At 37.2% G+C, this 17,864-nt stretch overlaps 1 protein-coding gene across 1 annotated transcript; it reads right to left on the bottom strand.

Annotated features, from left to right (window-relative positions):
- Positions 1-5,251: 5,251 nt before the first annotated feature.
- On the bottom strand, positions 5,252-9,556 carry LOC139701133 (cuticle protein 7-like). Its single transcript, XM_071599710.1, has 3 exons — positions 9,485-9,556; positions 7,442-7,495; positions 5,252-5,773 (listed from the first exon to the last, which is right to left on the bottom strand). The coding sequence occupies exons 1-3, from the start codon at positions 9,554-9,556 to the stop codon at positions 5,252-5,254; spliced, it is 648 nt and encodes a 215-aa protein (XP_071455811.1).
- Positions 9,557-17,864: the final 8,308 nt, after the last annotated feature.

Raw genomic sequence — 17,864 nt, 5'->3', positions numbered from 1 at the left:
AGTTAATTATGATGGTTGAAATTGCTTCAGTATTTAATGCCCGAGATTTAGGCTCTTCCAACTTTGAGAAATGGAATTAGTTTAATTTCTTAAATCTATTCTCCGTCGTGTCCAAAGGGAGCTCACGACTGTTTAAAGAAAGATGTGGATCTATTTTTACTTTCCCCATTACTCGAATTTCCCATTTACATTTCCACGGTTATATGCTCTTATTGGCTGAGGGATGCTTACTGAGAAAGTTACCCCGGAAGCGATTCCCGGTCATGTAGCGTGAAGATTTCACGCACGTGAGCTTTCTGGACGAAGTGATGTGCAATGTGCTAAAATCTTCGCGTAATCTTAATTATTTTGGGAGGGAGAAATGACGCCTCAAAAGGGCGAAAATCTTCTAGATCGGCCTAGTCGATATAATTTAGTGTTGTAGTCTATATCAAACTTTTTGCGCGCCGATAAAAGTTATCTTTTTGTAGATATCTCATCAGAGGGCGTTAATTCGTCGCTGATGGACGCGCACCAGTGAGCTGACCTTTATTGCCATTTTTTAATATGGTTTGAGCGAAAGTCGCAGATATACTTCCCTGGATATTGTAGCTCATGAAATTCTATTTTGGCATAAACCAGTCAAATAATATTCAAATTCCAGCAAGGTGTGACTTGTTGATCTAATGATGTGTGGCTCGCGCAAATCTAAATTAATTGTTATTGACTCGAAGTGTTTTTAGTAGCTTGACGCCTTATTATGAATCGTATTCACTTGTTTCACTAGATTAAAAGGTGATAATTTGTATTTCTGGAATTCCATTAAAATGGCGTATTTGTTTTTCGTAGATAATGTGTTATCTAAACGTAATATAGCGGAAAAAACCGGATGATTCGACTAAAAGTTGCCAAGTCGTTTTTATTACTTCAAATTTGAGTCCGTATTTCCCAATTTATGCGATGCTCATATATAAGTAAAGTTGAATACACCTTAAATGTTAAATTATAACAGATCTGTCGAACTTGTTCATTTAATAAACTTAAATATCCATCTATTATGATAACCATCTATTATATGGAAAGTTTTCTTTAAATGGGATTTTTCTTTCCCCTAGTATATTGTTTTTTGTGTATACTTTTTATTAACCAGGAAGTTTGAATAAGCACCTGTTATTATAATTAGCACGGGTATTAAAAAAAGCGCTGACCACGCTTATATCTTTTATATCTTTAAAAACTTTCTCCAAATTACATTAAGGCGGGGTTTCGTGGAGAACGCAACCAAATATTCTTAAGTGTTTAAAAAAGAAATAATTGTATCATAATCTCAAAGAAGGAATCTTAGAGCCTACCACAGCGTCCCCGCTGAGTGTTCTGGATCTTCGAGCGTTGAGTACTCAAGCAATACACGTTGTTTGTAGACTATCACACACTTGCTGTGTTTTTCAATGTGTCACTGAGTGATTGACACTCACTGATTGATGTCTAAAGGATATAAGGGTTGGCGTAAGAAGTAGGAAGAGGTGAGTGGTAGGAAATAGCGTTAGGAAAAGAAGTGAGACGTTCAGAGGGGGAGAAGAGGGTTAGGGTAAACTATGGAATTCTCGGTAGTGGTGGATAGGGGTTGGTCAGCTTCGCATATTAGTAGGTTACTGTATTCACAGGAGGATGCAATGCGAGTCTACGTGTTTTTTTATTATTACTATTGGCGTAGAAGGATCTCAAAAAAGAAAAAAAGAAAAACTTTTATTTTTTAAATAAAACAATTGTTTATTGGAACACCTTACCTGCAAAAATATTCGAGCCCTTTCCTAACAGGGTGTATACTTTTAAGAAAAGATGTAAGGAATATATGTAATAGTTTGATTGATGTGTGGTGTATTTTATTATATGCAATACCTTCATTTTTTTTTAATTTATCCTTTTTTCTTGCTGATTGATGGATGTAAATGAGATGGGAATTCGCTTTTTTTGTTAAAGAGATTTATGTTTTGAAGTCTGATTTTATCTATTATCTTTTGTGATTATTTGGGACTTGTGTGCCAACTGACACTGTCTATCAGCACATGTGTATTTTTAATAATAATAATAATAATAAAATTTATCTCTCCGACAAACGGGGCGGAGTTAAAAATATTTGTCCCAATTGCCTCTTACATAATATTCAGAAGAAGGGGCAAGAAGGTGAATATTGATAGAATACCCATTGAGACAGCGTAGCAAGGAATTCAATCTCAAATCTGAATTTTTTTATGTCAGTTATATGTGGCATGATTAATTAACGCCATCCGAGACGATTTTCCCTTCCTGATACGTTTGAAAATTCTTAATAAAGTAAAAAGATCCATCTCAATGAAGCATATTCGTCTTGTGCCATTCATTCTTTTTTTTCCTCCAGAGCTTTAAACTTCCTACTACCAACTGGTATTAGATGCCGCTGTTTGCCTCATTGTATGAGATGAGGAATGCTTTTGCGGTTAGCACTCTGAATGTTACAATTTTCCAAAAATGGTTAACTATTCAGATACAGAATCTATAAGGTGATTTTAAACCAAAAAATATCTCTAAACCCAACGTTATTTTGGAAGAATAAATTTATGCTAGCTTTCTTTTCGTAAAAGTCGCGGTGAGTTTCAAGCGTAAACAATCCAAGCGGCTGAATTCTCGCTCGTAATTTAATGTCAGTAAAGTAATTCCGGAATAGTTTTCAAATTGATGAAATGTATGTGTGCTTCATTCATAATCAAACAAATTAATGAAAATTTTTGGGCTTAACGAATTACTTTAAGAAGTGTACCAGAATAATAACCTACGTGAGTATCATAAAAAATTAAAACATTCCGACATAGTATATGAACCAATTATGAGTTTAGCCCACTGACAGCAGAAACAAGGCTAATTTAAACGCAAGGTTTCTACCGTTCCTTTGAACAAAATTCACATAGATTTATTTAATTAGTCGGCGGAAGAAGCCACTTCTTTGGAGAAGAAAGGCGCTTGGAAAAATAACGTGAACTAAAGTCTGCTCAGGCACGTCTTCTCTTTACGGAACGTTCAAGAATAGGAGAATAATTGTTTAAAATCTTACAATCATACTTCAAATGGCATATTACTACAATAATTTGTTTCTGCTTCTCGTTTTAACACAATTTCTTCCTTTGTACTATATGCAGAGTAACATGTTAACTCGTAGCCACCGAGGCCAGCACCTAAGGATGCCATTAGCCTTGGTTGAGATTATACGTATCAATGGTCAAGATGCTCCGAATCCTCGGTCAGCTTTAATCCTCAAAATACAAGACTAAAATGTCATGCCTAAGTTTGTAGCGCCACTCTTTGGGCAAAGTGAAAACTTCCAACCCGAATAAAGCCTCGAAAGATCTAGAAAGAGAAAGGGAAGTGGGGTTGGCTGGAAATCGGAATTGATTTGCGCGATAATATGAATTAGAGCGGGAATTTTAAATTGCACTGAAAAAGGTTTGGAAAAGTGTTTCTTTAATATTGTCTTTGGTTTTAAATTGATGACTGTGAACTCAGTCAGGCATCCATTTTTAGACAAATTGTTTGGTTTTTCGTTTGGGGTATGACTACCATGAGCATTTTGGACAGAAAAAATGTGAATAGTTATTTCAAAAAATAGGGTACATGGTATTTCAGAGGGTAGAGTGGTGGACTACTGACCGGAGGGCCCAGGTTGATTTCCGGGGACGGCTGTGGACACTTTTAGCTTCACGCTGTATCCTGATGTGTGAATTTCGCTCGCCATTGGGCTTAGTATTGGTCAAAGCCAAACCTCACCTCCCAAACCGGCCTTAAGTTTGATAGCTATGTTTATGATTATTCAAAAAATAATCGCTCCAATGAATAAATCTTACCTTCCTTATAATCAATATAAAATTCTTAGGTTTATTACTTACTTTCATTTACGTTGCTTCACAAGAATTCTTAATGATTTCGCTTTACTAGTCTATGCTTGTGTGTAGAAAATATTAGAACCCATTTGACAACTACATTATGAAATGTATTTCTAACAAATTTAAACTTCTTGATGATTTTCTGTGTGGTTTTCAAATAAATATCAGATGACTAAAGGCCCTCACACACGGGCCAAAGTCGCATTCGGGAAGTAACTGATACTAAACCTCACCGAGTTCACTAGTTCAGCCCACTACCTCCGAGGGCTGATTAGTGAAAATCTAGCTTTGAAATTCTTGATCGTATGAATTCCTATTCAATGATCCACAATGAGCTGCTCTTTTTATTATTAATCCAGACATATGCAAGGTCCCCCGTGCCATCGTTTAGCCTAGAAACTTCGCCCTCTGGGCCACATACCTCGTTTACCCCTGCCTATGTGAGTACTGGTGGTTTTTTTATCATGTGCGGTAGGCTGTTAGCTCTTCAGACTATTATTTGCTATTTAAATTGAGTTTGAAGTTTGAATGCTCTGCTTTTTTTAGCAATGTACTTCAAAAATACTGTAAGTACCGCGGCCATTGTAGTAGTAGTTATTAAAAAAATATTCCAGTCCTAGATCGTGTACGTACATTAATATCTGTAAAATTGGGGGAATCATTTTTCAGGTGGTTATATTTTTATGGTTGATTTTGATAGGAATTCATAAAATATTTAAAGAATACATTGTTCGTACATTAACACCCTGATAAGTTTCGTTTGCATAACTTTAACTAGCATCTTACCTGAAAACACAGCATTAAACATCAAAGCGGGATTCGAACCAACTTCTGACGGGTTGCTTTGGTATCGCCTTACCTACCGATTCTGAATAAACGAAAATAATTTTTTTTCTCCCCACAAAAGCCGTCTGGCTTCCTATTATTAAGAACTATACTACCATGTGTGAACTAATTATTTTACGCATACTCCGTAATATCACCGGAATGATTTTTTTGATGCATAATGGTTGATGCAAAAGATACAAAAATTACAGATGCACAATGTCTTTTTATTGTCTTATACAGAGAGAGTACAAATACTTCAAGGAATGAAGAATTAATTACTTTTTAATGAATCCATAGTCATTGAGGGAACATAAAGTGTAAATAGCGTGTCTCTGCTCAGGTCAATTCCGAAGATAAGACCTTTGTGGTGACTCATAGGGGATAAGGAGAGTGGAGAACACAGGACACCGTAGTACATCTCGGATTGGTTGGAAGGAGTAGGAGATAGCGAGTTAGGCCATGGTATTGGGACTTCGTTCAGGATTTGCTTGAAGGAGAAGGAATGGAGAAGGAAAAGTTACTTATATTGTTCAATAGTGATAGTATGGGTGCCTGTATTGAAGGTTATGGGCGTATGGGTACGAGTAGGGGTAGACTCCATGGTGGATGCCTGAGTGGTAGGGGTAGGCGCCGGAGTAGAAATAAGGGTTGTGTCCGTAGTAGTAAGGGGACGGGATGACGGGGGCCACGTATTTGGAGGTTGAGGCGGGAACTTTAGTGGGAGCAGCCTTCTCATCCTTGGCCACCACAACAACGTCGTTGCTGGCGGCGGGAACCACTGGAGTCCTCACGACTGCGATTGGAGCCACGGGAACCAGCGGCGCCACTGGGCGGACGGGTGCGATGGGAGCCCCTCCTGCCTTGTTGGTGACAATGGCTTCGAATCCCCTCTCGCTGTCGGCTCTGTACTGAACGGTCCTCACCACGCCGTCAGGCTGGAGAAGACTGTACTCCCCGCTGACGACATCTCCGTCGCGCTCCTCGGACTGGTGCTTGTCATCACCAGTCTCGGGGTCAGCTACGGCGTAGGAGAAGGAGTACTTCGGGTAGACCTGTGGGTAAAATGGGTGTGAATGATTGTGGGAGCAGTTATTCAAAAATTTCGTGTAGGCCGATAGCGTTTGAAACTCAAGCATCCCGACGACGCAGTCAAAATTTTTCCCCATTCATTCCGTATTTTCCCAGAAAGAAGCGATATTACTCCCGGTATTACTCCAGGTATTACCACTGCCAGGCATTACCCAATATTACTCCAGGTATTACTCCCTTAAGGTTTATTTGGAGATGGCTATGGGGGATTTCTCGCATTTGAAAAGGAGATTTTCTATTTACGCTCCAATCACTGAAGCACTAATATATATAATAAGTAGAGTAATATATTTATATTTTCCAATCATCCTATAGCTGTTCCCTTTGAACTTTCCTTGAGTTAAATATCGCTTAGGTCCCAGCATTATTAATTGTGACATTTATGACCAGTAAAAAATTAAGCTATTTCTGGCTTCTAGATGTGAAATTCCCTCCAATACCGTCTGGAGCTGTTGAATCGGTTGGGAAAATTTTCTCCTTAAAATGTTAACATTAAATTATGTCTCTCTTAGACTTATTATGTATTGTCTTATTTTTATGGCATTCCAACGATGTGATTTAGATTCATCTGCGATGTAGCAATACTGCATTTTCAATCGAAGTATTTCTATATATATATATATATATATATATATATATATTCTTCGAAAGCTAGTTGCATATTAATTTAAATACGTCCATTATTCTCTTTAAAAAATATACTATGAAAGTGCGAGAAACATCTGTTGTGTTTGATAATTGAATTTTGGCGAAAAATAGAAATTTGTTACACTGTCACTTAGTTGCAGTCTCCACTGCCACATAGTTGCCTATTCCTAAAAATATTGTTCATTTTAAGTTGATACCAGGCGTTTCAAGTTCTCAAGTTGGGTTGGGTAATATATTATTCCTTTGAATAATATGTCAAACTATAGAATTGGGATTGGAACGAACCGATGAGATTGTAAATATGTAACTTTGTATGGCAGAATTAATCGGCGCAAAAGCAATAGCAACCTCCAATATGTATATATGCCTGCATCACTCTTGACTGGGTAAATAGAGTTGTATACGGAAATTTTGTCACCTGTTACTGGCAATAGTTGCCAAAAATACTGCTACTAAATTACTGAACAGGAATTAGTTCCAGGATAAAAACGCGTTTTTAAAAGACATTCGATACCTATTTAAGCGGAAAGTGAAGATAACAAATTTGTGGTAATAAGCTAAATTCGAAGAAAAGAAACCCTCTTAGCAACCCATAAGGTTTATTTTGGATATTCATTGTTACTATAAAAATATATTTAGCCCCGAAAAATTCATACTTTTGTAAAGTGTTGCGTATTTTATTTATGAAGACAGAGAAATCTTACGCTCTAGATGTTATGATATATTTCAACAATCACATTCCTTCTTACAGCCATGAATTTAAGCGTTGTATTCAAGTTCCCTTAATTCTCTGATGATTAGTGGTACAAATGAATGTTACTACAGAATACAAAGTGAAAACATTCACTGCGAAAGTAATGGGTAAAGGTGACAGTTTTGTTTCCAGTATGTTGTGAATGCGTAAACCCAAGAGAATGCTTTATTTCCAAAATCTTAAACTTTCCTTAAATCACGTGTTTATGTTGTGTTTTCACTGTACTTACCGGCGGATAGTCTGGTTCCTGTGCAAGAGCTACGGCGACAAGGGCCAATGCAATCTGTAAAAAATAGTATGTTTTGAGTTAGGAAATATTATTCATAAAGCTATAAAAACAAAAACAAAACCGCTCATTCAAATTCCCAAAATATTTTCGATGCATCATTATCAAACTTCAAATAAACGTAAGAAACTGAAACGTATTTTGCTCGTTTATGTAAATTTAAAATTTTTTTGAAACTTAATATTTTTGGTGAAGTTTGGTCCATTTTACTCTATGTATTTTCAATCTTCTAATTATGTGTGGTTTGAGATCTTCGTAGTTTAAATTTTAAATTATATTTATTGTTATTACAGCTGTTCATTGAAATAATTTTTTTTCCTTTGAATACTTTTACGTCCCCCTTAATGTTCAGAAATTCATTTATTATTCCAAATTTTGAGTGAAGAACGAAGTATTCAGTGCCAATTGAACTTCGAGAACTGTAAGAAGGATTATATGAACAAAATTTATCTAAATAATAAATTGGAATGCCTCAGAGACTACTTTAAAGTCGTAGGATTCCTTAAGTATCCTCAATTCCAGTGAATGTCATCGAAACTAGTCTTTTTAATAGAATTTTAGACCATTATATAACTATGAGGATGACAATAAATGACGTAAATTCTCTCTAATTTTACAGACCTACTCTTTTTAGTTTCTAAACATCTAATAACTGAAACTTTATACTCGTGGTGTACTAATTTACTAATCATGGACTTGTGTCTATTCTTGCTGCTGAATAACATTAAAGTTGTATTGCAAACTGTTGGTCCAGTTTGTCGTATTATACATATAACTAGAGCTAGACACCCAAAAATCGTGACTTTATTGAGTGCCTGCTGATATCCACTCGAAAAAGTTTAGTGACGATCGTAATGCTTACCAGAATAAACTTTGCCATGTCAACGGATATAATTCTTCTCTAGAGGTTCGGCAGGAGTGATACAAGAGCCCTTCGGACCAGTCTGTGGATCAGATGGTTGATGCGAGCGGCTGTGTGGCCAATGATGATCACTGTTCGGGCAACTGGCCTTTTATACTCGTTCAAAGAGGATCCCCAGGGCCCCACCGCTACGCAAATTGCCCCTCCCTTCCCTAAACCATCTCGTGGAAGAAGATTCACCTTGCTACTCTGTGGATCGCCCCTCCCACTCCCACCTCCCTCCACAAACCGAACACTCGAGTTCGGCTCATCCCATGACTCCGACCGACCTCAAGCCCACTCCACATCCCCTTTACGGTCACTCTAACACGCGAGGGCATCTGGTTGGATTCAGAGGGGGATGGGATGGGATCCGCCTCGATAATACTGGGCTGGAATGCATATTTTTTATGGTGGAAAAGAAAAATCTTTGAAGAGGAGAGTGAGAGGATGTGAGGAGAAGGCAGACCAAACCGTAAAGTCCACTCGGGGGCGTCAGGAGGGAGCAGTTGAGGGGCGAATGTTTTCTGGTTCGTGGGATTCATATGCCGACCTTGATTGGGCGTGGAATAGGTGGGTCAGGTTATTCTGCGTCTCCTCATCCCACTGAGGCCTCATGCTTTATCCTTGCTTCACGGAGAAGAGGAGGGTCCGAGGTATGTATCCCACCGTTTAGGGAAAAATTTCAAGAACGTTTTCCCATGGGGGAGGGAGTGCTTCTGGGAAGGGAAATTGTGGACGTTTATCAGGGAAGAAAAGGGCGAGGCAATTCGGAAAACGAGCAAACTACGAGTTTTCGAAATTCTCGAGGGAGGGAAAATAAATTCCGTTTGAAGAGGTAAAACTTTTTTTTAGATTTCAGTTATTTTTCTCTCTCTCTCCGTTGCGAGGGAGGATGGGGAGGTGTGTCAGATTAAAGAAGATGGGAGGAGAAATGGTATACTCCACGGAATTGAGGTCGGATGTGGGAAATTTTATTTAGAGACAAAAATTCTTCGAAAAGCGTCGTTGCGGCACTGAAGGGGATAAGAATTGCAAGGTCGTTGGGTTGTCGTGAGGGTTGAGAATGGGGTGAGTTTCCTTACTTGTTTCTCTTCCAGCTTGGAGGGAGATTTCCCTTTGATACAAGCGGGTGGAGTATGTGTCTCAGGGACCATAGCGGTGATGTAGTCTGAAGACACCCGTACATTACGGTGAATAAGAACGTTGGTGACTTGAATGCTCGAAAAGGCACGTTGGGTTTCTTTGTAGAAGGCCGAGGTTTCAAATAAAATATTTAGCAAGTTAAGGATTTTTATAAAATATATACAAGTAAGCTAAAGGTTGGTAAATTAATTAAATACAGCTAAGTGATACATCCTTATGTAAGAGCAAACAAACCTTTACCAAAGGTACATATCGGTCATATGTTTCAAATGTTTAAAGCTATTATTCTGTTTTAGTTCTGCCGTTTCAAACGCTTCAGAAGGGTCGCTATTTTAGATCAAGGATGTGATCAGCTTAGAGTGGCATATATTCGTGTAGCAACATAGTAATGTTTATTCTTTTTTTAAGGATATTATCCAAAGAATATAAACCTGCCCCCTGAGTACAGAAAATAAAAGGTTCCAACGTTAGAACAATGGCAAGAATAGGTTCTTAGCAAAATAGAGTCCATAAAGATATTACGATCAAAATCATTTCGCGGATAATCTAAATATGTAAATTTTCTTAAAGTAACATGATTTGTTTATTTTATTGTGGAGCAGTGTGCCAAATTTATTTGTTTTAATCGAGATGTATTTTTTCACAACTGGTGCAGTAATTTTGAGATTTGATTAATTCAGTCGGCCATGGACATGTGCTTACTATAACCTTATTTATTTAATAAAAAATGTATGCACCTACCTTGTGGCCATGAATACAAGTAACAAAGAACTATTGTGTACTTATTTGAACAAATATCATGCTGAATAGAAGGCTATAGAGACTAATTATTTTAATACATTAGTTTATTTATAATTGTTCACGCGACAACTTATATGATTTGATGGTTGTCACCTTCATTGAGTATAGTTTGTTTTTTTCTTCTTTGCCTTTTAACATCCAAATAAAAGGCGCGAGCTAAATGTTTTTGGGAAATTTGCAAATATTGGTAATTAAAATCATTAATTTGCATTTAAATTATAACCCAATGTAAACACAATGAGCTAAATGTCATAGGCATTTTCTCAAAAGTCTTAAGTTGTTAACTTTTCTGAAGGACTATTTTCTAACGGACTGTGATTTAGTAATGACTTTGTTAATATTTCATTTTCTGGAATTAAATTAAAAATAACGTCTTTATGCTTTCCATTTAATTAGTACAATTTCAATAATCCAAAATCTTGGACTTAGAACCGTCATGGCAATGGAAAAGACAATAATCATGACGATTTTGGGCTTAACTATTTTTCCCGTCATTCTTTTTAAATTTTTAATCATTCTACTGCATTTTCTCCTGCCGAAAAACGTTGGGTAATTTTTCTACTAAGAGCGAAAATTGTATTGAAAGAATACAGATGCGTACACATTTGTATAAATTCATGCATATTTTGATGAGGGTTAGAAATCAGGTCTAACCTTACGCCAACTTCGGTGCAGTACAAACGGGAGCTCCGTGCTGCGATGGGCACGTAATGTTGACAGCACTAAGCTAAAGCTCTTTCAAATGGTGCAAATAAAATAAAAATACGTAAAGGCAAGTTGTGTGGCGGCATCGATCAGTGAAGAAGCAAACGAAGAGAAGAAGTACTACCTGGCACGCCGGACTTAGAGATAGCTGGTGGGAGACATGCGCGACTGGAGAAACAATGAGGGTTGCGACTCGTGGGGATACGAAAGAAGGCCGGCGGGACCCCACCAACCCTTCGAGACATTATCTCTTCGGGAGCAAAAGAGACGACCTGAGTGCCCTTTACGTGCCCGCCAGGTTATAAAGGAGAGGGAGGTTGATGCATTTCAAGAATCGGGTGTTTTATTGTGAATTTGCGGTGCTCATACATATCTTGCCACGGTTCCTAAAATTCGATTACTATCTTTAAATGCATTACCGAAACCTATGCCCAGGATATGGATATAGGACGAAGCTCTTGAGTCAGTTATTAAGAGCCAAGTTTCAATTTTCTATCCATTGAGATGAAAAAACAAAACCCTATTTCCAGTATATAGATGCATAGCGTCACTTCATGCGAGGTGTTTGGACGCTCCTTAATGACCATTATCTTATACCTTTTGACTCCCTCTCATATGTATTGCATAATGTACAATTTTTCAATTATTCTCAACTTCAATCCGCTGATCTAGCGTTCTCACTTTTATCACCGCTTTCCGTATCCCTTTACCTTTCAATATTTATTCTACCCACTTTTCCTGACTTTTCTGTTTTTCCCCTATCAACTTTCTAGTCGCTCACCGTACTTGCAAATTTATGCTTAGTCTTTACCAATGTTCAAGGTTTTTTTCAATTATTTTCGAATAACACATCCGAAAATGTTCGGTGAGGCGAGAAGATAAGCGTAGTAACCAGTGAGGCCATGTTTCGGATTTACCCAGCGCCAAGCTGCAAATTAAAGTCTTTATTATTTTTTCTTTCCATTTTTACTGAACTTTAGCACGAATTATTGTAGAGTAACTGCGGATAGCATTTTCCCTCCAAAATGATACATTGGCAAATGAGCTTGAAAGTAAAAAAGGGAAAATATAAACCGTACAAAATTACTGTGATAAAAAAATTTTAATTTATAAAATGTAGTTAGAGCTCCCATCGTGCATAGCCCTTCAGCGAATGAAAATTCATTCATTGTCAAGCGATGAGTTGTCCTTAGCGCTACTTTATTTCCTGGAAAAAACAAAATACCCTGAAAATCAAATAGCCTTGGCTAAGCTTAATGTCTGCCGTACCATAGCCCGCATTTCAACTCAGCCTCCGGACACGCCACTAAGTGGCTGCATTCTCTTCCAAATTAGGAGGTGAAACTGTTTAAAAGGTTAAAATAACTTCATGTAGGACTCTATCTTATAATACAGATACTTTCATATGGAAAAAGCGATGATAAATCATTTCTAGAGCAATTTTACTTTCTAGCCGTAGAAGTAAAACTAAAATAAACTAAACCAATAGCGATCCAATTTGTCACCTATCGTTTGTTTTAAAATGTATACCTTAGGTTTTACAAAACCGACGAGAAACTATTGAAATCATTAACGTAATATATTGTCTAAAAACGTCTATTAAATTACAAGAGCTGAATAATCATTACAGTTATCCATGTTCTCTGTGAATCGAGCATTTCATAGATAATTTCACGTGTGACATCGAAGATGAGACATATGTTATCGTACTTCGTCATTTCTGTTTTTACTAGTACCCAACTTTCGTGAGTATAAGTTTCATGGTGCAAAAATAATTTTGACCAAATTAATTCATAAAATTAAAAACTCTACAGTTTCTTCGGATGAGAACTTAATAAAATAAATATGATTGACGAAAAATTAATTTTTCGAATATTTATTGAAAATACTATCAATAATCCACATTAGATCATCGTGTTATACTCGTACATATAATGTATTCAAGTGACACAAGCTTGTATTGGCGTTTGTATTTAGTACAAGCCCTCGTTTTGGGAAAATATGTAAGGAGACTAGTGCACTAAATTATTTACCGGATGTGTACCAACATTATTTTGAATGCGAATTGAAAATATATGGCTTTCTCTTTTTTATTTCTTGTATTTTATCTCGTATTCCTTGTCCTTTATCTTGTACCTTTCTTGCATTTTCTTTAAGTTCCCTTTCGTAATCATTGCACTAAGGCATATTCAAATGAAGATTCTATGGTAGTAAATTCATCAGCACAAAGATTTTACTTTTGTTTTAAAACAATTCTTATTTTAATATCTCACAAGGTTGAACATTAAATCATAGTATATTTTGCATGATATTTTCCAAATGCCCTCGTCCGTGTGTCACTGGTCCGCAGTCCATATATAGACTTCCTCTGCTTTTCAGGGGAAGCCATTGGAGACGGCAATTGGAATGTTCCGCACTTAATTTATGAGCGAACGAGTGCCGGCATTCGGAGTGGCAGGAGGAAGAATTTTTACATATTCTTTTCTCCTCATTTCATCTTCTCCTCCTGCCACTTCCCTTGCCTTTTCAAGGGGCCAATAATATTCCTGAAATATATTTCAAGGAAAAAGAAGGTAATAATATAAATATTTTCGAAGAAGCTTTCATTTGATGTTTAGCGGTGATCCTCACTCTGTTATTATGCCATGAACTGTGGAGGAATTTCTGCTTGACACAAGTTTCTTAATTTTAGTTTTATTTCAATTCGTTGAATTTCCTGATGCTTTGATGACATTTGAATTTCAATTGGAAAAGATACATTTAGTGTAATTTTTTTAATTTTGTAAACCAAATCTCGGAAAATGATGAAGAAATTAGACGTTGGTATTTCTTTCTTCCTCTGCTGAACGGGGAGCAATATGATGAGCCACGGATTCTATATTGTTTGCAATAAATTATGTTTTCCCTTCCACTCTGCTGCAAAAAGTGATATATCGATGTTTTTGACCGATTGATCAATATACACTCATTGAGATAAATTTCAGTCCAGAAAGTAATTGCGAACATTTTTTCGACTCTGATTTATGCCATTTGCCAATTTGATGACCGAAACATCGCCTTTCTCCAAAGAAACTGTAGGAGATGCCGCAACAGTAACTTTAAACGGAGTCATCTGCTGATGTGCATTTCAATGCAGCAATTTCTGAGTGTAAAAATCATTCACCTTGGCTGGGATTCGAACCCGGATCCCTCAATGTCCGGTCGAGTTTTTTAGCCAGTTAAGCTTAACTGGCTAAATAGCTTAACAGCTTAGATAGCTAAACTACCAGACACCTTGATTACTTGTTGGAATACTTAAATTTATATTTTTGTACTACACCTTTATTTACTTCGTGTGATTTAATTCTCACGGAAGTTCATTCATCAGCGGGTCTTTAAATACGAACTGCGATTTATTATGGTTTCTCAGTGGCCCACTTTTTAGTCAATCTGCGTCAAATGAAGGCCGTCATTAAGATGTCACTTTGTGGCACCAATTTATGTGGAGTAAGAACATCGGTCTTCTTTTTTTGTCTGCAAGCATTGGAACGTAGTTATTACTTCTCATTGTCTCCCTTTTGGCCATATCTAGAACTAAAAATGTACGACCAAACCAAACAAACTGGCAAGCAATCACTACCTTCTTTTATCCCTGTCTATACCGTGATTATTGCCACTATCTCTCTCCTATCTGGAATCCGTCTCTTTGATTCATCTGCCTGCTTTGATTCCGTAGCAAGTCCAACCGGTATCTTCCTCTTTGTCCTTTTTCGTTTTTGTCGCCTTAAGCAGTTACATGTCATGAGTGTAGATTGACGCCGATTAGTGCGTAACTGATTCCCATCTCTTTTCTTCCGTTCTTACCGTGGCTTCCCATGAGTTATTTATCTTGCACTGAGGCAAAGAATAAGATTTAGGATATTTAATGAAATATTTCGTAGTTTTATCGATGATGTCTGTCTGTGCATTTTATTTTTTTCGTTTGCATAGCCCGAGAGAATAGATTTTAAAGAAATGGATAAGTGCCGCTTAAGTCCACATATTTGAAAAGCATTAAAAGATTTCATGGGATTTTAGGAAAAATGTATCACCCCGCCAATATAATTAGTAAGATTTACATTTATAAAGTTTACGCCGTCGAGATTTGAGATATATGAAATTGAAATATGAATAATCTGTTCAATTTTCACTCGTGACCTTTTGATATATTAGCTGTAAGTTGGCTTGGCAAGGGATACATTTCATAGTGAAAACACTCATTTTATACAGATGATTTTAATTTCTTGAAGTAGATATTTCCGCAGAATATTTTCATATTTTAAATCAATTTGAATAAGTATTCCATCAATTTTGAGTGTTCGCGTATTTGAAGTCATGAAATATTAATTTAAATGTCCAAATTGCCTTTTAAATAGCAAATATCTCTTCACATTTTTTTGAATCATTACTTGAGAAACTTCATTAGCCATTAATATTATATTTCTCAGAATGAAAGGATAATCACATGGGAGTTTATGTGCTCTAAGTAAATCAGTTTCAGTAAAACGAAAATAAACACAAGTCATGTATACCTGGATCACCATCAGGTGGAAAACTAAAATTAATTACCAAAAAATACTATTTTAACTGAGTTTTGCATTAAAAACGATATGGACTTGAGGCATTAGCAACTTTTCAACTTATATTTATTTCTATGCATCCCACTATATTTTATTTGCCCAAAGTTTGGCTAAAGGATATTTATATTTGAGAGAATTATAGAAACTATTTTTCACGAAACACCATGACGACGTAGTAAAATAATAAATCTTGGGCTCCCCTATCATTTTTCAAGGTAACCGTCCAATTTGCGATGGATTTAATATTAAATTATGCGTGCCAAAAATTTTCTGCTCTGAAATAACTCATTTAATTCACCCCTGGATTTTTTTTCTTTCGCCAGTGCTAACTCAATAATGCTGTTTCCTTGGAATTTAAGGAATAATATTTCTTCTCTTACGAGCAGGAGTTGGACGAAATTTATCGGGGAGCGGCGCTTTGACAAACAATCCCGAACTCATTCCCACTGCTAAGGTAGGAGCGTGAAAAATTAATTGATGGTGCGATAAGGTTAGGAGAGTGAGGGAGTGTTGAGAAAAAGAAGAAGGAATGAGGCTGGAAAGAAAGGGGCGGGTTCGTGAGTTGTGGTGGAATACACAGTGGCATCTAAAGCTTCGGCGGTAGGCGGAAGATAAAGAAGTAGGCCGGGCAAGGACGTCTGGTTGGATAATACGTGGTATAAGATGGCGAAGTAGCGAGGGACTGGATGAGAGTAGTAGTGCTGCTTCCAGTCACGGATATCGTCTTCAATGTGGTCCAGGGAGTCGTTTTTTGAGATATGGTTAAGTCGAAATGGATGGGAAGTGGAAAAGTTACCATTGGAGGGTACCTATCTTAATTATGGTTTCCGATTAAAAAACTGTACCCGTGACGACCTAGGCAGAAATGAATAGAAATATTTTTATTTTAGTTTGTGGTGTGTTTTTATCTATTATAATTTAGGGCACATTTACTTCTACACATTTATTCTTATGCTTCGGAATTAAGGAATAAGAAGCACAATTGCCAGCTTTGATTTAATGTTAATTCAGATGTTCCATTTGTATAGTATCAAAAATTTAGTATTTATTCTACGATGTATTTGTATTTACTCTACATATTTGAAAGAGATTTTTTATTCTTTTAGACTTTCGTCACGAGCAAGATATAGAAAAATACAAGAGATAAAGACATAATAGGAAGATAACATATCGATTAAAAGTAATTCTTTGGGTGCTGGATATTTTATTGATTCCCGAACACTTATGTGCTTTTTCATATGATAGAACATTTTTTTTTTCATTTGATTCTTGGATGTAAATGTGATAAAATTAGGTCCTCCGTATTTGCTTTAAACGGTGGCCAATAATTTTCGTTCATGAAGTGCCCTTGGCTTACAAGGTTTTTAAAGCCAAATGATTATATTCAAGACGAGAGTCAAGTAGAACGATAGTTTATGAATGTATTGCTGGCGTTCTCTTAATTCGGGTGCTCTACTAATTGTACATTAAATTAATAGCCGAATAACATATGAAGTTCTGTCCTCGGATTTATTGTCCATGGGAGGGTTGAGTTATTTCACTCTCCACATGTCGCACTTTTCCTTGAGGAGGGATCCCTTGAAATAGAGCATATTTGTTTCTCATAAGTTATGGGTAAATTTCTATTTTTTCTTCCATTTACGGTAGACGGTTGGTTCCACTGTGTCATTTTCACCTTCGGCAAAGATTTAAAAAAAACAGGCAATTTAAAAGCCTTCAGAACTCATACCAGCATCGGAGGACGAGGGACAATCGCATTCAGTCGCAGACAGGGGAAGACCACCGTTTTATTTACACGGGCAAAATTATAAATAATCGAATAAGGCTCGGGGAATGCGGGAGGGGCGCCAGTCGGGAGATAGCGTAAAGGGCGAGAGGGCTCCCGTCACTGGCGGCGACGTCTGCAGGGGGGCTGAGGGGTGGGCGAAGGTTGGGTCGTCTCCGCGCCCTCCCTCTCTCCCCTTCTTGTACCGCGGGTGGAGTTGTTTGTTTCGGCGCGCGTGGGGCAACCTTTCGGGAAAGTGGTTGACCCATGTCGGAGGCAAGTTGGACGCAAAGGTGTTGGGGACCGGGAGGTCAGATTCTCTTTCTTCGTATTTCCAATGATTTTTATGGGTGGATCCCTGTAAAGGTGGGTTTCTGGCAGAGAGAGAACGCGCTGCCTCAATCGGGCGACAAGCATGCACGCTTTCTGCGTAATACCGCTAACGACTCA

Source organism: Hetaerina americana, unplaced genomic scaffold, assembly GCF_022747635.1.
Source record: "Hetaerina americana unplaced genomic scaffold, ioHetAmer1.1.p SCAF_11, whole genome shotgun sequence".
Classification (NCBI taxonomy): domain Eukaryota; kingdom Metazoa; phylum Arthropoda; class Insecta; order Odonata; family Calopterygidae; genus Hetaerina; species Hetaerina americana.
The sequence above is the reverse complement of the archived record's forward strand: the minus strand, read 5'-3'. Positions and strand labels throughout refer to the sequence as shown.

Excerpts from the sequence above, each read along its gene's own strand:
- LOC139701133 (XM_071599710.1), bottom strand. The coding sequence starts at position 9,556 with ATGGTCCCTGAGACACATACTCCACCCGCTTGTATCAAAGGGAAATCT. Across the intron at positions 7,496-9,484 it reads CCAAGCTGGAAGAGAAACAA|ATTGCATTGGCCCTTGTCGC; the intron begins GTAAGGAAACTC and ends TATTTTTTACAG. Across the intron at positions 5,774-7,441 it reads AGGAACCAGACTATCCGCCG|GTCTACCCGAAGTACTCCTT; the intron begins GTAAGTACAGTG and ends TTTTACCCACAG.